Below are 17,243 nucleotides of genomic sequence, written 5' to 3' on the forward strand. Positions count from 1 at the left end.
AACAGGTAATGCAAAGAGAACGATCCAGGAGTGCAGACTATAGTGTTACAATGTTATAACATTACAGAGAAAGTGTGGATATAAAAAAGTGCAAGGTCCACAATGAGGTGGGTTAAGAGATCAGAAATGTAACCCAAACCATTCATTAGTCTGATAACAGTGGATAAGAAACAGTTCCTGAATCTGGTGGCACGTGCTTTCAAGCTTTTGTTGCTTTAGCTCTGTTGATTTTAGCTCTGCATTCAACACCATTGTGCCAGAGCTACTATACTCCAAACTTTCCGAGTTGACTGTGCCTGAACCCCTCCGTCAGTGGATCATCAACTTTCTGACAGACAGGAAGCAGCATGTGAGGCTGGGAAAACACATCTCGGACCCACAAACGCTCAGCATAGGAGCACCGCAAAGCTGCGTACTCGCTCCTCTCATCTACTCTCTCTACACCAACGACTGCACCTCCTCAGACACCTCTGTCAAGTTCTCAAGTTTGCGGATGACACAACCCTGATTGGACTGATCCAGGATGGGGAGGAATCTGGCTACAGACAGGAAGTGCTACAGCTGGCATCCTGGTGCCGTAGCAACAACCTGGAGCTCAATGCCCTTAAGACAGTGGAATTGATCGTAGACGTTAGGAGAGCTCCCCCTCCCCTCACCCCATTCACCATCAACAACACCACAGTCACATCTGTGCAGTCTTTTAAGTTTCTGTGAACCATCATCTCCAAGGACCTTAAGTGGGGGGGCTACCATCGACTCCACATTCAAAAAGGCACAACAGAGGATGTACTTCCTGAGGCAGCTGAGGAAGCACAATCTGTCACAGGCAATGATGGTCCAATTCTACATGGCCATCGTAGAGTCTGTTCTCACCTTCTCCATCATGGTCTGGTTTGCCTCAGCCACCAAGCACGACACCTGGAGGCTGCAGCAAATCGTCCGATCAGCAGAGAAGATTATTGGCTGCAACCTTCCCTCAATTGATGAACTGTACACTGCAAGGGCCTGGAAGCGAGTGGGCAAGATCATCTTTGACCCCTCTCACCCTGGCCACAAACACTTTGAATCACTTCCCTCTGGAAGGCGACTCCGGATTGTCAAAGCTGCAACAGCCAGACATATAAACAGTTTTTATCCACGAGTAGTTGCTCTGCTCAACAGCCAAAAATCTGTAGCCTCCCTTTGATCTGGTATTTTGTTGGTTCACATGCTTGATCAATGGTGTTTTATCTTTAATGTCTTATTATTATTAATGTGAAGTGTTTTCTGAATCATTCGTAACTGTCACTGTATGTCATGTTACTTGTGGGTGGAGCACCAAGGCAAATTCCTTGTATGTGAATACTTGGCCAATAAACTTACTTAGTTACTTACTTACTTACTTCTACCTGATGGGAGGAGGGAGAGGAGGGAATGATGGATTGAAAATAGTCGTTGATTATGTTGGCAGCTTTCCTGAGACTGTGTGAAGTGTCTATTGACTCTATGGGAGGGAGGCTGGCTTACTTGATTGACTGGGTTATATTGACAACTCTGCAATTTCTTTCAAACTTGGGAAGAGCTATTGCCAAACCAAGCTGTGGGATGCTTTCCATGGAGCAGCCGTAGAGGTTGCTAAGAGTAATTGTATATCTACCATGTCCTTGTAGATTTTGGGGCAGAAGTGCCTTACCCTGCCAGATTCCCGGGTTTGATCCCGACCATGGCTTCTGTCTGTATGGAGTTTGTATATTCTCCCCATTACCACATGGGTTTTCTCCGAGGTCTTCGGTTTCCTCCCACACTCCAAATACATACAGGTGTGTAGGTTAACTGGCTTGGTGTAAGTGTAAATTGTCCCTAGTGTGTGTTGGATAATGTTAATGTGCGAAGATCGCTGGTCGATGCGGACTCGGTTGGCCAAAGGGCCTGTTTCCGCGCTGGGTCTCTAAACTAAACTAAAACATTAAACTGGGGCCCTCTCTGTGATGTTATAGATCCCATGGTGCTGCTTTGGAGAGCCTGGGGAGTCATATCTGGAAACTTGAGCACTATTTTCTCCTCATCCAAGACCGAGATACACATTCCCTTTCTGGTGTTTACAGGAGCTTGCTATGCGCCCATTGATTACTTTGTTTCCCATATGACAATGGTGACTGAACATTAAAAAAAAATCATTAACCATAAAGCGTTTTATGACATGCTGAAAGGGACTTAAATCTTCCCACTTTAACATTATTAAAAAGAAAATGAAAGACAGATTCCCACCATTGTAATAGGAGAATTTTAGGGGAAAGTAATCGTTCGTATTAACATTAAAACAAACATGTGGGGAACAGGTGTATGCTTGAGGACAAGAATGTCTGCCTTTCCCCATTCTCATTATCAAGAAGTGTGTGGTCTTCGCCGTCGAGATAAGTGGGCCTCTGGGAAATCACTGTGCATTGCAGACACTGCTCCTTTAAGCAGTGCTGATCAACGCTGCGTGCTGTGGTTACATTTGTTTTTCATTTCCTGGTGCTAACAGTGAGCGTTTGAAATGGATTTGCACTGGGCACCAAATCAGAGTGCGTAATCAGGCCAATCCATCAAAATAACATCACACGTACCAAGATACACCCGCCACCTTGTTTTGCAAGGCTCGTAAATATGCTTGATGCTTGTAAAAAATATCCCTCAAGATGGAACATTTTGTAGACCCCCAAGACAAAGGGTTGACTGTACTGATCTGGGGCAAATAAATCGCTGCTTCCAGGCTGATCTTAGGCTGTCCGCAGCTCTTCCGGTCACTGCCTCGTCTGCAAGTATCGGCACCATCCACAACTTTGGTTTCAGCACAAACTGTAAATTGTCCCTAGTGTGTGTGGGATAGTGCTAGTGTACGGGGATCACTAGCACTATCCTACACACGGTAGGGACAATTTATACTTTTTACTGAAGCCAATTAAACTACAAACATTTGGACTCAGTGGACCGAAGGGCCTGTTTCCTTGCTGTACCTCTAAACTAAACTAAATTAAAGTGGTGCGTCTCAAACAGAAACTGCAACTGGTATCGAGTGGACTAATCTATGACATTAAGCGATTGCTGGAGTGCATTTGGAAGGTGCAATAGATTTGTGATCAGTCCTCATAGATTTCATAATCACTGAATGACTAGACTGTTACGGCATGGGATAGTACATAATGCAGGAACAGGCTTTTTAACCCAAAATGTCCATGCCGGCCATGTTAAACTAATCGCTTCTGTCTGCACATGATCAATATCCCTCCATTCTCTGCATATCCATGTGCCTATCTAAAACTTACTTAAACACCACTATTATATCTACCTCCATCACCATCTCTGGCAGCACATTCCAGGAACAACCAGTCTCTGAGGAAAAATCCTGTCCCCACATCACCTTTAAACTTCCCCCCTCTATCTTTAAACCTATACCTTTTAGACATTTCCTTCCTGGGGAATAGGTTTAGTCTGCCTCCCCTATCAATGTTGCCTACCCAATCAATGGTCCAAAAGTTTCAAAAAAAAATCAAAGATTGTTCAAATTCACATTACAGCTATTTTTTTAAAGCAAGACGATGTGAAGGTTTTTCCAAGGGTAGTGTACCTGATACTTGCATATTTTTGCACATTTATACTCCTTTCTTTATCTACCCATTTAATTTATCTAAATCTATCAGTAGCCGCCATATTTCCTTTTTTTGGTTCAGTTTAGTTTACTTTAAGCAGGGGTCTGCAACCTTGTTCTGCAAAGGGGCCGGGACACATGTCTGTGAGCGGATGGCGGGCCACATCTATCACGTGTACAATTGGATCCCGCCCCAATCCCGCCCCGGATGGCAGGCATTAAATTACGTGTTCACAGAAGGTAGACAGAAATGCTGGAGAAACTCAGCGGGTGAGGCAGTCTCATGCAATCCTTGCGCATCTCACCCGGTGAGTTTCTCCAGCATTTTGTCTACCTTCGATTTTTCCAGCATTTGCAGTTTTTTCTTAAACGTGTTCACAGAATGTGCGTGGCTTTGCGCACGATGCGCTCGTGGGGGGGGGGGGCACTCGGCCGCAATCGGGGCAGGCACTCAGTGGACCGGATGAATACAGGAAACAAAATCTGCCTGCGGGCGGGATGACTTTGGGTTATGGGCCACATTTGACCCAGAGGCCATAGGTTGCCGACCCCTGTTTTAGAGATACATCATGGAAACAGGCCCTTTGTCCCACCAAGTCTGTGCCAACCATCGATCATCCATACACTAGAAAATTAACAGGTCAATTAACCTAAAACCAACATGTCTTTGGAATGTGGGAAGAAACCGGGGCACCTGGAAAAAACCCACGCGGTCACAGGGAGAGCATGCAAACTTCGTACAGACAACACCTGTAGTTTGAATCGAACCTGGGTCTCTGGAGTTGTAAGGCAGCAATTCTGGGCCACTGCAGAAAAGTTCAAAACTTCCTGTACGATCTACAGAAAATTCGCAACCAGAAAATTTCACAACCATATCATCAGTCCACCGAGTTATTTATATAAAACGTTGCAAATTGAATACGGATCTCTGTGACATTTTTGCCAATCAGGAAAAGCCCCATCAATGCCCACTCTGTTTCAGACTCTCCAGCTAATACACAAGCCACATCAATGCTTACTCTACGAGCTTTTATAGTACTTACTCACATAGTAAAAGGTAGAGCTCTAGAGAGCGCTGCAGAACAGAGAGATCTGCGAGTACATGCCTGTGGTTCCCTATAAAGTGGCAATTCAGATAGCGAAGAAGGGAGTTAGCCCACTTGCCATCATTGGGAAAAATATTGTGTACAAACGTCAGTACATCATGATACAGCTGTACAAGTTGGTGGGGAGACCACACTTGGAATACTGTGTGCAGTTCTGTCATTAGGGGCGTCGTACTATTGCCAGCCCTGCCAACAGTCTGTTTGTTTTTTCATCTTTTTTCAAATGTTTGTGTTAAAAGTTAGTGTAAATGGTCTCTGGTTTGTTTTGTGTGGGGAGAGGGGGAGGGGTCGGGGGAAACTTTTTTTTCAATTTCTTACCTTGCCAGAGATGAGATTAATTTTCGGATCACACCGTCCGGTTGCTCTGCGGCCTACCATCGATGGAGCTAGAGGCCTTGGGCACCACTACGGGGTGTGGACTTACATCGGAGTCGATCCCTTACCTGGGATTGCTCTAACCGTGGATTGCTCGCAGTCTCGGGAGAGACCGTGGATGTCAGGAGCTATAACGTCGTGGAAGGTTCGACCGGCCCCAAGGCAGGGTTCAATCGGCCGGCACGGAGGAGCTAACATCCCCCCGATGCAGGAGCTGATCACCTTGACAAGGAGGGCCCGCAGCCGGCTCCGGGAGTCAAGATCATCCTGTCAACGGAGAGCTCGAGGACCCCGACCGCGGAAGAGCAAAGGGAAGAGATTGAACTTATTTTCGCCTTCCATCATAGTGAGGAATGTGGAGGAGTCGCTGTGATGGATGTTTATAATAAAATGTGTTTTCTGTGTTCCGTTGCTTTTATTTGTATGACTGACTTGGCAAATGAAATTCATCGTATGTTGCAAAATATACTTGGCTAATAAAGTGTTATTGTGATTGTGATAAAATATTATTGTGATTATGATTAAGTTGGAAAGCGTTCAGAAAAGATTCTCAAGAATGTTACCCAGACTAGTTTCTCTGTGGAGGTCAAGTCAATGAGAATGTTAAAGGCAGGGATAGATAGATTATTGATTAGCATGGGTCTCAACGGTTATGGGGAGAGGCAGAAGAATGGGGTTAAGAGGGAAAGATAGATCAGTCATGAATGAATCGCAGTGTAGTCATGAAATGCTCAATGGCCTACTTCTGCTCCGATCACTTATAAACATGTGAACTTAAATTTCTAAGAAAAACACAGGAAGCCTGAGGAATAGTACACATAATTCAGCAGAGGAGGATCAAAGTATTGACAAGGAAAGGAGAAGCAGAACATGAGATTAGTCTTGAAAAGCAGACTGTAAAACATCAATAGGTGAGTAGCAGGGAAAGAATGATTAAAATCAATGTGTGTTCTACAGTGAGACAAAATAATCTATATGGGAAGAAGGACATGGCAAAGAAATTAAACTTATATTTTACAGCTTCATAGAATAAATAGTGTAGAGCAATAAGTAAATGAAAAGTTTTAAATAATAATATTAGAGAAAGGTTAGTAATGGGATAATAATGGGTTCAAAAACTGAATCTGTTGACCGATGAAGATTTGGACGGAGGAAGCCATGGAAACAAATGTGTTCAGTGTTGTCACCTTTCAGAGTTCCATGGTTTTGAGAGCTCTTCCCACAGTTTGGAAAGTAAAAAATATAACTCCAATATTTAGGAAAGGAGGGAGACGGAAAGCACTGGTCAGGCTGCCTTTGGAGTATCATGAGCAGTTTTCGGCTCCATATCTGAGGTAGAATGTGCTGGCGTTAGAGGGGGTCCAGAGGAGGTTTATGAGAATGATCCCAGGAATAATTGGGTTAACATATGAGGAATGTTTGACGGCACTGTGCCTGCGCTCTCTGGAGTTTAGAAGAATGAGGGGGAACCGCATTGAAATTATCGAATAGTGAAAGGCTTGGATAGAGTGGAGGTAGAGAGGATGTTTCTACTAGTGGAAGAGTCTAGAACCAGAGAATAAATGGACGTATCTTTCAAAAGGAAATGAGGAGGAATTTCTTTTGTCAGTGGGTGATGAATCTATGGAATTTATTGCCCTGTGGAGCACGTCAATGGAACTTTTTAAGGCGGAGATTGATAAATTCTTTATCAGTACGGTTGTCAGGGGCTATGGGGAGAAGGCAGGAGTTAGGAGGGAAAGATGGATCAGCCATGATTGAATGGAGGGTAAGACGATGGGCCGAATTACCTAATTCTGCTCCTATAATGTATGAATTTATGAAATAATGTATAACTAATCAGTACCCTTCCTGCTTTCTCCCCATATCCCTTGATTCCGTTAGCCCTAAGAGCTACATCTAACTCTTGAAAACATCCAGTGAATTGGCCTTCACTGCCTTCTGTGGCAGATAATTCACAACTCCTATCCTCTGCCTGGTAGGAGGGATTGACTGGGGTACAAGTGGTCCTTGATTATGTTGGCTGCCTCATGGGTCAGCGTGAAATGTAGTCGCAGTCACAAATTCATAAATTATAGGAGTAGAATCAGGCCATTTGGCCCATCTAGTCTGCCATTCGATCATGACTGATCTCTGCCTCCTAATCCCATTTTCCTGCCCTCTCCATAACCCTTGACACCCATTCTAATCAAGAATTTGTCTATCTCTGTCTTAAAAATATCCGCTGACTTGGCAGATAGTTAATCCAATGTTCCATGGATTAACTATCTGACTAAAGAAGTTTCTCCTCACCTCCTTTCTAAAAGAGTGTCCCTCATGGTGGGGGTGGGGAGGGTGGGGGGAGGCTGGGTTGTGTGATTCACTGAGCTGCGTCAACGACTGTGCAGTTTCTTGTGGTTTTTCATGAACAGTTGCCAAACCAAGCTGTGATGCTTTTTCATGATGCATCTGTAGAGATTAGAAAAGACAAGAGATTAGCAGGAGATGGAATATGCAAAGGAAAAAAATTGATTTTGTCCATTTTGGTAGAAAAATAGAAACAGGGAATATTGTTTGAGTAATGAGGCATATAAAGTAGTGGTGTTTGGAGGACCTTGGTGTCTATGTACATGATTCACTTTGGTGAAAAAAAGATGTGTAACTGTGACCCATCTGAAGTATGAGACAGAGTGAGTCCATGCTAATGGACAGAGAGGTCAAGAGCATGTATATGTGGGCATGACTTTAGCCAGTAAGTTAAAGGAAGCAGGATATTCTTTAGTTTAGTTTAGAGATACAGCATGGAAACAGGTCCTTTAGCCCAGGGGCGGAAAACCCAGGGGGGGCAGAGGAGACATGTCCACCCCATGTTTTCAGAGGTGGGGGACATCCCCCTCAAGTTTTTGTGATCCCGATTTTAAAATCTCCGCTCTCTCTCCGTGAGGCAGTGGGGGTGGGACTGATGATCAAAGGCGCGATGATTGGAGGAGGGAGGAGTTGGGGGGTAGGGGGGTGGGACTGAGGATAGAGCGCGGTGATCGGAGGAGGGAGATATGGCAGACCTGCGCCTCATCCGCAGGCAAGATAGGGCTCTTAAATATAGCGGAGTCAGGGGATATGGGGAGAAGGCGGGAATGGGGTACTGATTAGGGATGATCAGCCATGATTACATTGAACACCACTAGTCAGGATTGAACCCAGTTCTCTGGCGTTGTAAGGCGGCAACTCTACTGTTGCACCACTGTGATGCCACAAGCAGGTTAACTCCAACATATTCTCTTGCCCTAAAGAGGATTTCTCCTTTTTCAACTTTGTTCTCTCTGGTCCTCCTTCTTCTCTACCAACTTAAAACAGGTTTGATTTTTAATTTATGTGGAGCAAGTGTCCAGCTGGGATTTCAGATCATCTCTCTGTGTCCCTCTACCAATCCATCGAGTTCCTCCAGCAGTTTGCTTTTTCTTCAAGAGGCATGTCTAGATTTTTAACTTAGCTCAGTTCTCATGAAATCATGTAAAGCATTAACTCTGTGTATCTCCACAGTTGCTGCCTGACCAGCTGAATTCTTCTAGCAATATGTACATTTATTTTACTATCATTGATACCACCTTTTCATTTCTGGTTCATTTCATAAATTTGCATTTCCCAGCTCCTAGTTGAATTTGTGTCTCTGGATTCTTCTTCTTCTTCTTGCGTATGGCCTGCACAATCTAAAGTTGTAGGACAACTTGTTCTATTTGATCTTATTTGATTGTGCACGCCAGGTTGATTGCATTCGTCGAAACAGGGCGGACCACGTGAAGGTTGCAATCTTCCACCCCGTCTCTGGATTCAGTCGTCATGATATTAAATATCTAGTAATTGAATGATTGTGTTATCATGCCTTACAATGGAGGTGTACTATCAGTTCCTGCTCTGATTAATTGATGAAGATCTTGAAGAGGGTATAGGAGCCTGAAAATTGTAACATCCAGGTTCAGGAACAGCTTCTTCCCTATAGCCATCAGACTATCAAGCACGACAATCTCTAAATAAGCTCTGAACTACTTAGACTTGAGCAAATTTGTTTTGTCTTTTTGCACTATGATTGTTTGTTTTTTATATGTATGCGTGTACCGTGTGTATACACTGAACTTTCTGAGGATCAGCTGGGAGGACAAACGCACCAACATCAGCGTTTTGGTGGAAGCCAACATGACCAGCATCACCATGTCATCCGCATGTCCAACACATGCCTCTCTAAACAGATCCTGCACTCTCAACTGAAGGAAGGACGGGGAGCCCCCGGCGAGCCAAAGAAACGCTTTAAGGACAACATCAAGAACAATCTTTATTTTGTATCAAACAATAATTTATTTTATTATCAACACGATACAAAAACCAAAAAATTAAAACCGTGGTGACATACCCACCAGCATATTACAGAATTAGCAAACTATTCAGACTTAAATTACAAACAACTATGTTACAAATAACACCACCCTCTCTGACACCACCCAGACGCAGACGTAACCCCGGTAAAGGGGCAAGCATCTGGCTCGGGCAAAGCCCACTTACACCTGGCGCCGTGACTCGTTGATGGCCAGCTTGGCCAGGCCTCAAGAACAGTTCGAAGACATTCCACATCACAATCAAACAACTGGGGGCACATTGCACTGGCAAGCACTCCTGGAGGAAATCCGTGCAGGGAGGAGCTGCACGTCATGAAACGGAACTACGCCATGTCGCTGAGACAAAGCGACAGCATCGTAAGGAGAGAAAGAAGGGGGCTCGACGACTATCAACCACAGCCAGTCTCCACTGCCCACATTGCTCCAAGGTGTGTGGATCACTGATCAGCCTCTACAGACATCTGCAGACCCACAAGTAGGCGGACCTATGGAGAGGAGGGGACAGTCATACTCATTTCGAATGACTGCCGATGATGAGAAGTCTCCAACAGTATTTAGATAAGTTGGGAAAGTGGGCCAAAGAATGGCATATGGAATTCAACTCTGACAAATGTGAGGTGTTACACTTTGATATGCCAATCCAGGACAGGACTTGCCGGAGAACGTTGCAGAACAGGGAGATCTAGAAGTACAGATATATGGTTCCCTAAAATTAGCGAATCAGGTGGATAGTATGATGAGGAAAGCATTTGGCCTCTTTGCCTTCATTTGGAAGAGTATTGAGTACAAAAGTTGGCACATCATGATGCAGTTGTAGAAGTTGTTGATGAGACCACACTTGGAATACTGCGTGCAGTTCATGCCAACCAGCTACAGAAAGGATGTCATTAAGTTGGAAAGAGTGCAGAAGAGATTAATCAGGGTGTTACCTGGACCTGCAGGCATGAAACATAGGGAGTGGCTGGATAGGCGTGGCCTTTATTTTGTTGTACAAAATGAAGGCTGACTTTATTGAGGTGTGCAAGATCAAGAGGAGCATGGATAAAGTGGATGCTCACTGTCTTTTTCTAAGGGTAGAGGATTCAAATATTAGAGAACAGAGGCTTAAGGAGGGGAGAGATGTAAGAGGAACCTCAGGTTGATCTTTTTCACTCGGTGATCGGTTTCTGGTAAAGTTTGCCAGAGGAAGTGACAGATGCAGATATAAATATGGCTTTTAAAAGACGTTTGGACTGATATATGAATAGGAAGAGTTTAGAGGGCTATGGACCAAATGCAGCCAAATGGTACTAGACCAATATGCCACCTTGGTTGGCATGGACAAGGTATCAAAGCGTCTGTTTCCATGGTGTATAGCTCTATACTCCATACCTGCCTCTATCACTTCCTCGAGCAGTATGTTCCATATGCCACCAAGCTCTGTGTGAAAAGGTTTCCCCTATAAATTTTCCCCTCTCACCTTAAAACTATGCCCTTTAGATGTAAATTCCCCCTAACTAGGGAAAATACTTTATCGATGACCCTCTTGATTTGTATACCACTATTTCACCCTTCAACATTTACACTGCAGGGATGAAAGCCCCAGCTTATTCAAACTCTCCTTTTATCTCTAGCCTACCACTCTTTTCAATACAATCCAGTGAGAACTGATGTATCCATAGGGCAGCCATTGTTAAGGACAGGGTGGCACAGCGATAGAGTTACTCCTTACAGTGCCAGGGACCCAGGTTTGATCATGACTATGGGTGCTGTTTGTATGGAGTTCTCCCCGTGGCCTGCGTGGGCTTTCTCCGGGATCTCCGGTTTCCTACAGCTCTCTAAAGATGTACAGGTTTATAGGCTAATTGGCTTGGTATAATAATAAAATTGTCCCTAGTGTGTGACACATAATGTTAGCGTGTGGGGATCGCTGGTTGGCGCAGATTCGGTAGGCCGAAGGTCCTGTTTCGTCAGTTTACATAAACTAAACTAAGATATCTCCTCTGGCAGCACAGGAGTATCCCAAACTGGTTTAGCTTGAATTCTGTGCAGAATCTGCAGTTAACATCATACATATAGTTTGTTCTCATCCTGGGATGAGGATGTTGTTAATAACCAACTTCACTTGGACACTGAATACTCTAACCACGATCTTCTTCTTCACAGCCAAGTTGTTCCTTATGGATTGGGGAATCCGCTGATGCGCCGGAAACGGGAATTAAGTCGATGTTTATGCACCAAGCGCAGCGACAAAGGGTGCCAGAGCTACTGTCGATCCGCAACCAGACGCTATGGTATGGCTTACCACCGAGAGCAGTCATAGACTAACACAGCACGGACAAAGGCACTTCGTTCCAACTCACCCATGCCATGGAGATGTCCATCTAATCTAGCCTGTCTGCATTTGACCCGCATCGCTCCAAACAATCCATGTATCATCCAAATGACTTTGAAATGTTCTTATTTTACCTGCCACAACTACTTCCTCTGGCAGCTCATTCAGTTTAGTTTATTGTCACGTGTACCAAGGTACAGTGAGAAGCTTAATAAATGCATCCCCTCTCAACTTAAATCTATGCCCTCTACTTCATGATTCCCCTTCTCTGAGATAAAAGGATGTGTGCATTTACCCCAACTTTGCCCCACTCTGGTCAGCCCCATATCTATATCTCAGACATGTCTCAGGCACCAGTGATGGCACCTGTTCTCTGCCACATCCTCCTTCCCCTATCCTAGCCTCATCCTTTGGACAGACCCACAGCACACTATTATGGCACTTTAGCAGAGACCAGATGAAGCAGCCTAACAACAATCCCAACATCCCTATTGGACAAGGAACAAAAGGCCAACTATTTCATTGGCCTACCCCATACAGTATAAGATCACTGTACCTCTGACTTCCGCTGTCAGCATTGGTGAAATCAGTTAGTTGATCTTTGAACTTAGTCATATAAAGCATATGGCTCAGTCACTGCCTGTTCAAGCATGGAATGACAAACAGGATATCCAAGAGGCATTCTGATCTTGTCCCATCATTTATTAGGTCGAGGTTGTGTTGAGTTGTGATTCTACCCATCTCTCATAATTCCGTAACCCTCAGAGTTAGAGAGTCATTGAAACAGACCCTTCACAAACTGGTCTATGCTGACTGATGTTTATCTACATTAGTCCCATTTGCCAGCGTTTAACATCTTCCCCTCTAAACCTTTCCTGTTCACGTACATGTCCAAATGTATTTTGAATGTTGTTATTGCACCTGCCTCAACTATTTCTGGCAGCTCGATCCATATATCTACCACTCTTTGAATGAACAAGGTGCCCCTTAACTTTTTATTAAATATTTCGCCTCTCATCTTAAACCGATTCAATCTAATTCTTGATTCTCCTACCCTGGGAAGAAGACTGTGTGCCTTCAACTGATATATTCCCCTCATGATTGTATATACCTTCATCAGGTCATGCCTCAGCTCTGAGGAATAAAATCCTAGCCTGTCCAACCTCTCTCTGTAACTCAGTCCCTTGATACTGGTACCATTCTCGTAAATCTTTTCTGCATTCTTTCCAGCCTAACATCATTGCATTGTGTCTCACCAGATATTTAGGTGAAAGGATTTACAGATTTAAACTTGCACCCATTCCCCTACCCATATCACCACCACACCCACCACCCTGGGTGAAGAAGTGCTTGCCGACATCAGCCCAACATCATACCCTGTCTCTAATTTTAAGGTACTGCTCACTTGTTCTGGTTCCATCCACTTACAAATGACAAACTCAATCTAGCAGACTTATCAATTGAAGGGCTTCCATGGTACAAGCTTTGTGAAGCTGTAATGCAACAATTTTGGTCACGGGGTACACAAAAATTCTGGTGAAACTCAGCGGGTGCAGCAGCATCTATGGAGCGAAGGAAATAGGCAATGTTTCGGGCCGAAACCCTTCTTCAGACTGATGGGGGGTTCACAACTTCACAACTTACTCAGAAGAGAAATCTGGGGTAATCACGAAACTGATATAATTTAGCATCAATAGACAATAGACAATAGGTGCAGGAGAAGGCCATTCGGCCCTTCGAGCCAGCACCACCATTCAATGTGATCATGGCTGATCATCCACAATCAGTACCCCCTTCCTGACTTCTGCCCCTATCCCTCTGACTCCGCTATTATTCATTATTAAAAATTCCATTCAATAGAATGACCTTGCAATCTCATCCAATTTTCTACACAATTTTTTATCCCTGATTCCCAAAGTGTCTATGAACCTGCGTACAATCAGTAATTCAATATATAACTCCCTCAGTGGACCACAAATTCACACTCCTATGTCCTAAACTCCAGAGGAATCACCTCCTTTTCCATTTGCCTGTCAGCCTACTTCCATATCCTATTTTTTCTCACATAGTCATCAACTTTCCTCTTAAAAGCATTTACCCCCAAGCACTTTCAATCTAGGAAGTTCTGCATTCCACCATTCTCTCCCTATTTACCAATGGACATCACCAACCATCTTGTTTTGATTTTTCCCACAAATGAAAAAAAATTCTCTATGTGCACGCAGGTAGGATTGCAAAGCTCCTTCAGATGGTAAGCTGTGATTTATTTAATTCTTCCCGATCATAGCCAACTGCCTGCTCAGTGAATCCCTTTCTTTGCATTGCCTGCACTCCAAGTTGCTTGTGCTTTTATATCATGACTGGAAACCATTTTGTGTGAACTGCTTTACTTGTTGGGCTGCTTGTTGAGTTTACTGAGAAGTAGTAAGAGAAAATGGGTGGGAGTTAAGGTTTTGTAGGTGAAATGAGCCATTTTATCCCAGGTGTGATAGTGACGCATCATTAATAATTTCCCTGGGGCCTACTTGCGAGGTCATTCAGTTCAAGAAATGTGTAAGTACTTCAGGAGCTTGCTGTTATAGTGTTAAAATGGATGGGATTTTCACATTAACGCTGTGGCATACCATATTGACAAATACGATAGGAATGCTACTAATGAAACAAGCCTAAAGGTGTTGCAAGAAATATTCTATAACACTCTTTCAAAAAATATTCTGTCACTCTTTTGCCCCACCCCAGTTCCTGCACTTTTGTTTACCAGACTGTTTTAGGGAGAGAATAAAATTTGTTAAGAAAATTCTGCCAACGGGCACTGGTGTGCCTCATATTTTGTGAACCAACAAAATTGGCACATTAACTGCAAGAGCTTCACTGGAGGTGATTCCACCTTTCCTTCACTCCCCTCCATAGCTAACGTTCACCTAACCTGTGCCCCATTCCTGGAGTACATCCGGATTCAAAATCAGTTTGAGGCATGTTATGGATTTGAAACATTCTCGGGCAGCTCATTCCATATAGACACCATCATCTGTCTGAAAAACTTGCCCATCAGATCCTGTCAGAGAGGGGTGAGTTTTGTAGCGGAATTAAAGGGGCAATTTTTTAACGCAGGATTGGTGGATATATGGAATGAGCTGTGAGATGGAATAACCCGAAGTGGTAGGTATAATTACAACTTTTTATAAGACATTTAGACAGGTTCATAGTCAGAAAAGCTTGAGAGAGATATTGGCCAAATGCAAGCAAATGGGATGAGCTTAGCAAGGCACCTTGCTCGATATGCATGTTGAACCGAAGGGCCTGTTTCCGTGCTGTATAATTCTGTAACTCCATGCCACTGTTCCCTTTGAATTATTCCCCTCTCATCTGAACATTCACCCTCTTGTTCTAGACTCCCTGACACTGGGAAAAAAATATTGTGACTATTTATCCTGTCTATACCCCTTATAATTTCTTTATAAATTTCTATTAAGTCTTACCACAGCCTCCTTCACTTCAGGGAAAATAGTTCCAACCTATACCTGTCTTGGACAGCATGGATGAATTGGGCCGAAAGGCCTGTTTTCCCGATGTAGAACAATACTCTCCAGGGCCCAGTTGTGTATGTCCTGGCCTGGTTTAGCTTCCCAAAATGCATCACTTCACAGTTATCTGAGTTACATTCTATCTGCCATTCATTTGCCTACATTCCCAGTTGATCTGGATCTTGTTGCAACCTTAGATAACCCAAGATAAAATATACAATGTTTACATCATGCCCATTTTAAATTCCATTCATCAATATACCCTTGAAATTCTTCTTGTGCTTCTTGTGCATCCTTCAATTGTTCTCATATTTCTGCCTCTGCAGCACTGTCTCGATTCCCTGTTACATGGCATGTCCACCAACAGTGGGGTAAATCATGTGAGCTGTGCCAATTCCCTGTCTCTGCAGTCACAGCTTCTGGATCTTATTCCTACTTCAGCATGATGGCTACTTTGCTGCATGGGTGCTTGAGGTGTTTCTGGATGTCTGACCTGCCTCTGTCCCCACAGAAAGATGCTCATGGGCCACTGTCCTTGCTGGCTGACCCCAAGCTCTCCTTGTCTTCTCCAGTATATCTAGTGGTGACGAGTCAAGGTGTTGGTGTTGTGCTTCGAGAACTCCAGACTGTCTAACTGTGTGCGGTGCCTGCACAGATAGTGCCCATCCTCCTCTGCCTGCTGCTTCCTTCCTCCAGGTGTGCACTGCCCAGATAACACATTCCTTCATCTTCCTGGATTTAGGTGGGCACTGAGCAGAAGGCTGATGGCACGGGGCATACGTCCCACTTGAATCTTTTCTGTCTCTTGGCTCCTCATTGGACTGGGCCTGACCTAACTGTTTTCAATTGGCAGTTATGTTACTCGGATAGTAATCCAGAGATCTGGACGAACAACCAAGTGATCTGAGTTGAAATCCCACCACGGCAGCAGTAGAATCTAAATTTGGATACTAATGTGGAGTTTGGAAAGAAAAATACCCAGCTCATCTTAGTACTGAAGACCACATAAACGACTAGATTTTTTGTAATAATTCCATTTGCTTCTCTCATGATCTCAGGAGAGAAAATCTACAGCCCTTTCCCAGACTTACCTACACGTGACCCCAAACCCACTGATACCGTATGATTGACTTTAAATAGCCTAACAAGCAATTCAGTTCAAGGGTGTTTAGGGATGGGGAAATAAATGTTGACTTGCCAGTGACTCCCAGATACCAAAACATGAATAAAGGGAGAAGTATGTTGGGATGATATGACCAGAACTTTTTGAATGAATAATCTTTTATTTTTAAATTAAATGTATTCTTCTCTAATTGCCACTGCTTGAAACAACTGCCCAAGTTCAGTGATATTATGAAACACCTGTTTATAATGCAAACTTACTGATTTTTGTACAAATTCATATTTTTTTTCTGTTGTGCTTGTTTTACTAAGACATATTTGTAATTGCTACTTGAAATTGTTATTAAAATATCTATGTCTGTAATCAGTTTGTGTTGGGACTATTTGTTTCACTCTGAGGTTATGTAGATATAAGCCTGTGCATTTATGAGTGTGAATGGATGAGGTTGGGTATGTTTGAGCCTAAGGAGCTATGCAAGTCATGAACACTGAACGTTTGTTAGGCTACGGTTGGATAATTATCTGCAATTCAGGTCACTGTGCTACAAGAAGGATGTGATTAAGCTGGAGAGGGTGCAGAGAAGACTCACAAGGATGTCACAGGGACTGAAGGGCTTGAGGAATAAGTAGAGACAGGATGGTCAAGAAACAAACAATGTTGAGGGGTTGCCTCATGGAGTTTATAAAATCATGAAGATCATTGATAGTGTAGATAGTCACAATATTTTTCTCTATGGTAGATGAGCTAAAACAAGTTTAGGTTTAGTGGGTAATATTTTAACAGGGACCCGAGGAATACATTTTTCACACTCAGGTTAGTGGGTA

The 17,243-nt window shown here is 43.6% G+C and overlaps 1 protein-coding gene across 1 annotated transcript in view; it reads left to right on the plus strand.

The window, feature by feature from the left end:
• The window catches only part of si:ch211-202p1.5 (uncharacterized protein LOC103909337 homolog), a 55,554-nt gene extending 38,774 nt beyond the window's left edge, over positions 1 to 16,780 (plus strand). The window contains exon 3 of the mRNA XM_055639151.1: positions 11,604 to 16,780. Coding sequence (XP_055495126.1) covers positions 11,604 to 11,760 — 157 coding nt within the window. The 3' untranslated portion in view covers positions 11,761 to 16,780. The remainder of the gene's footprint in view (positions 1 to 11,603) is intronic.
• Positions 16,781 to 17,243: the final 463 nt, after the last annotated feature.

This window comes from Leucoraja erinacea, chromosome 8 (genome assembly GCF_028641065.1).
Source record: "Leucoraja erinacea ecotype New England chromosome 8, Leri_hhj_1, whole genome shotgun sequence".
Lineage (NCBI taxonomy): Eukaryota > Metazoa > Chordata > Chondrichthyes > Rajiformes > Rajidae > Leucoraja > Leucoraja erinaceus.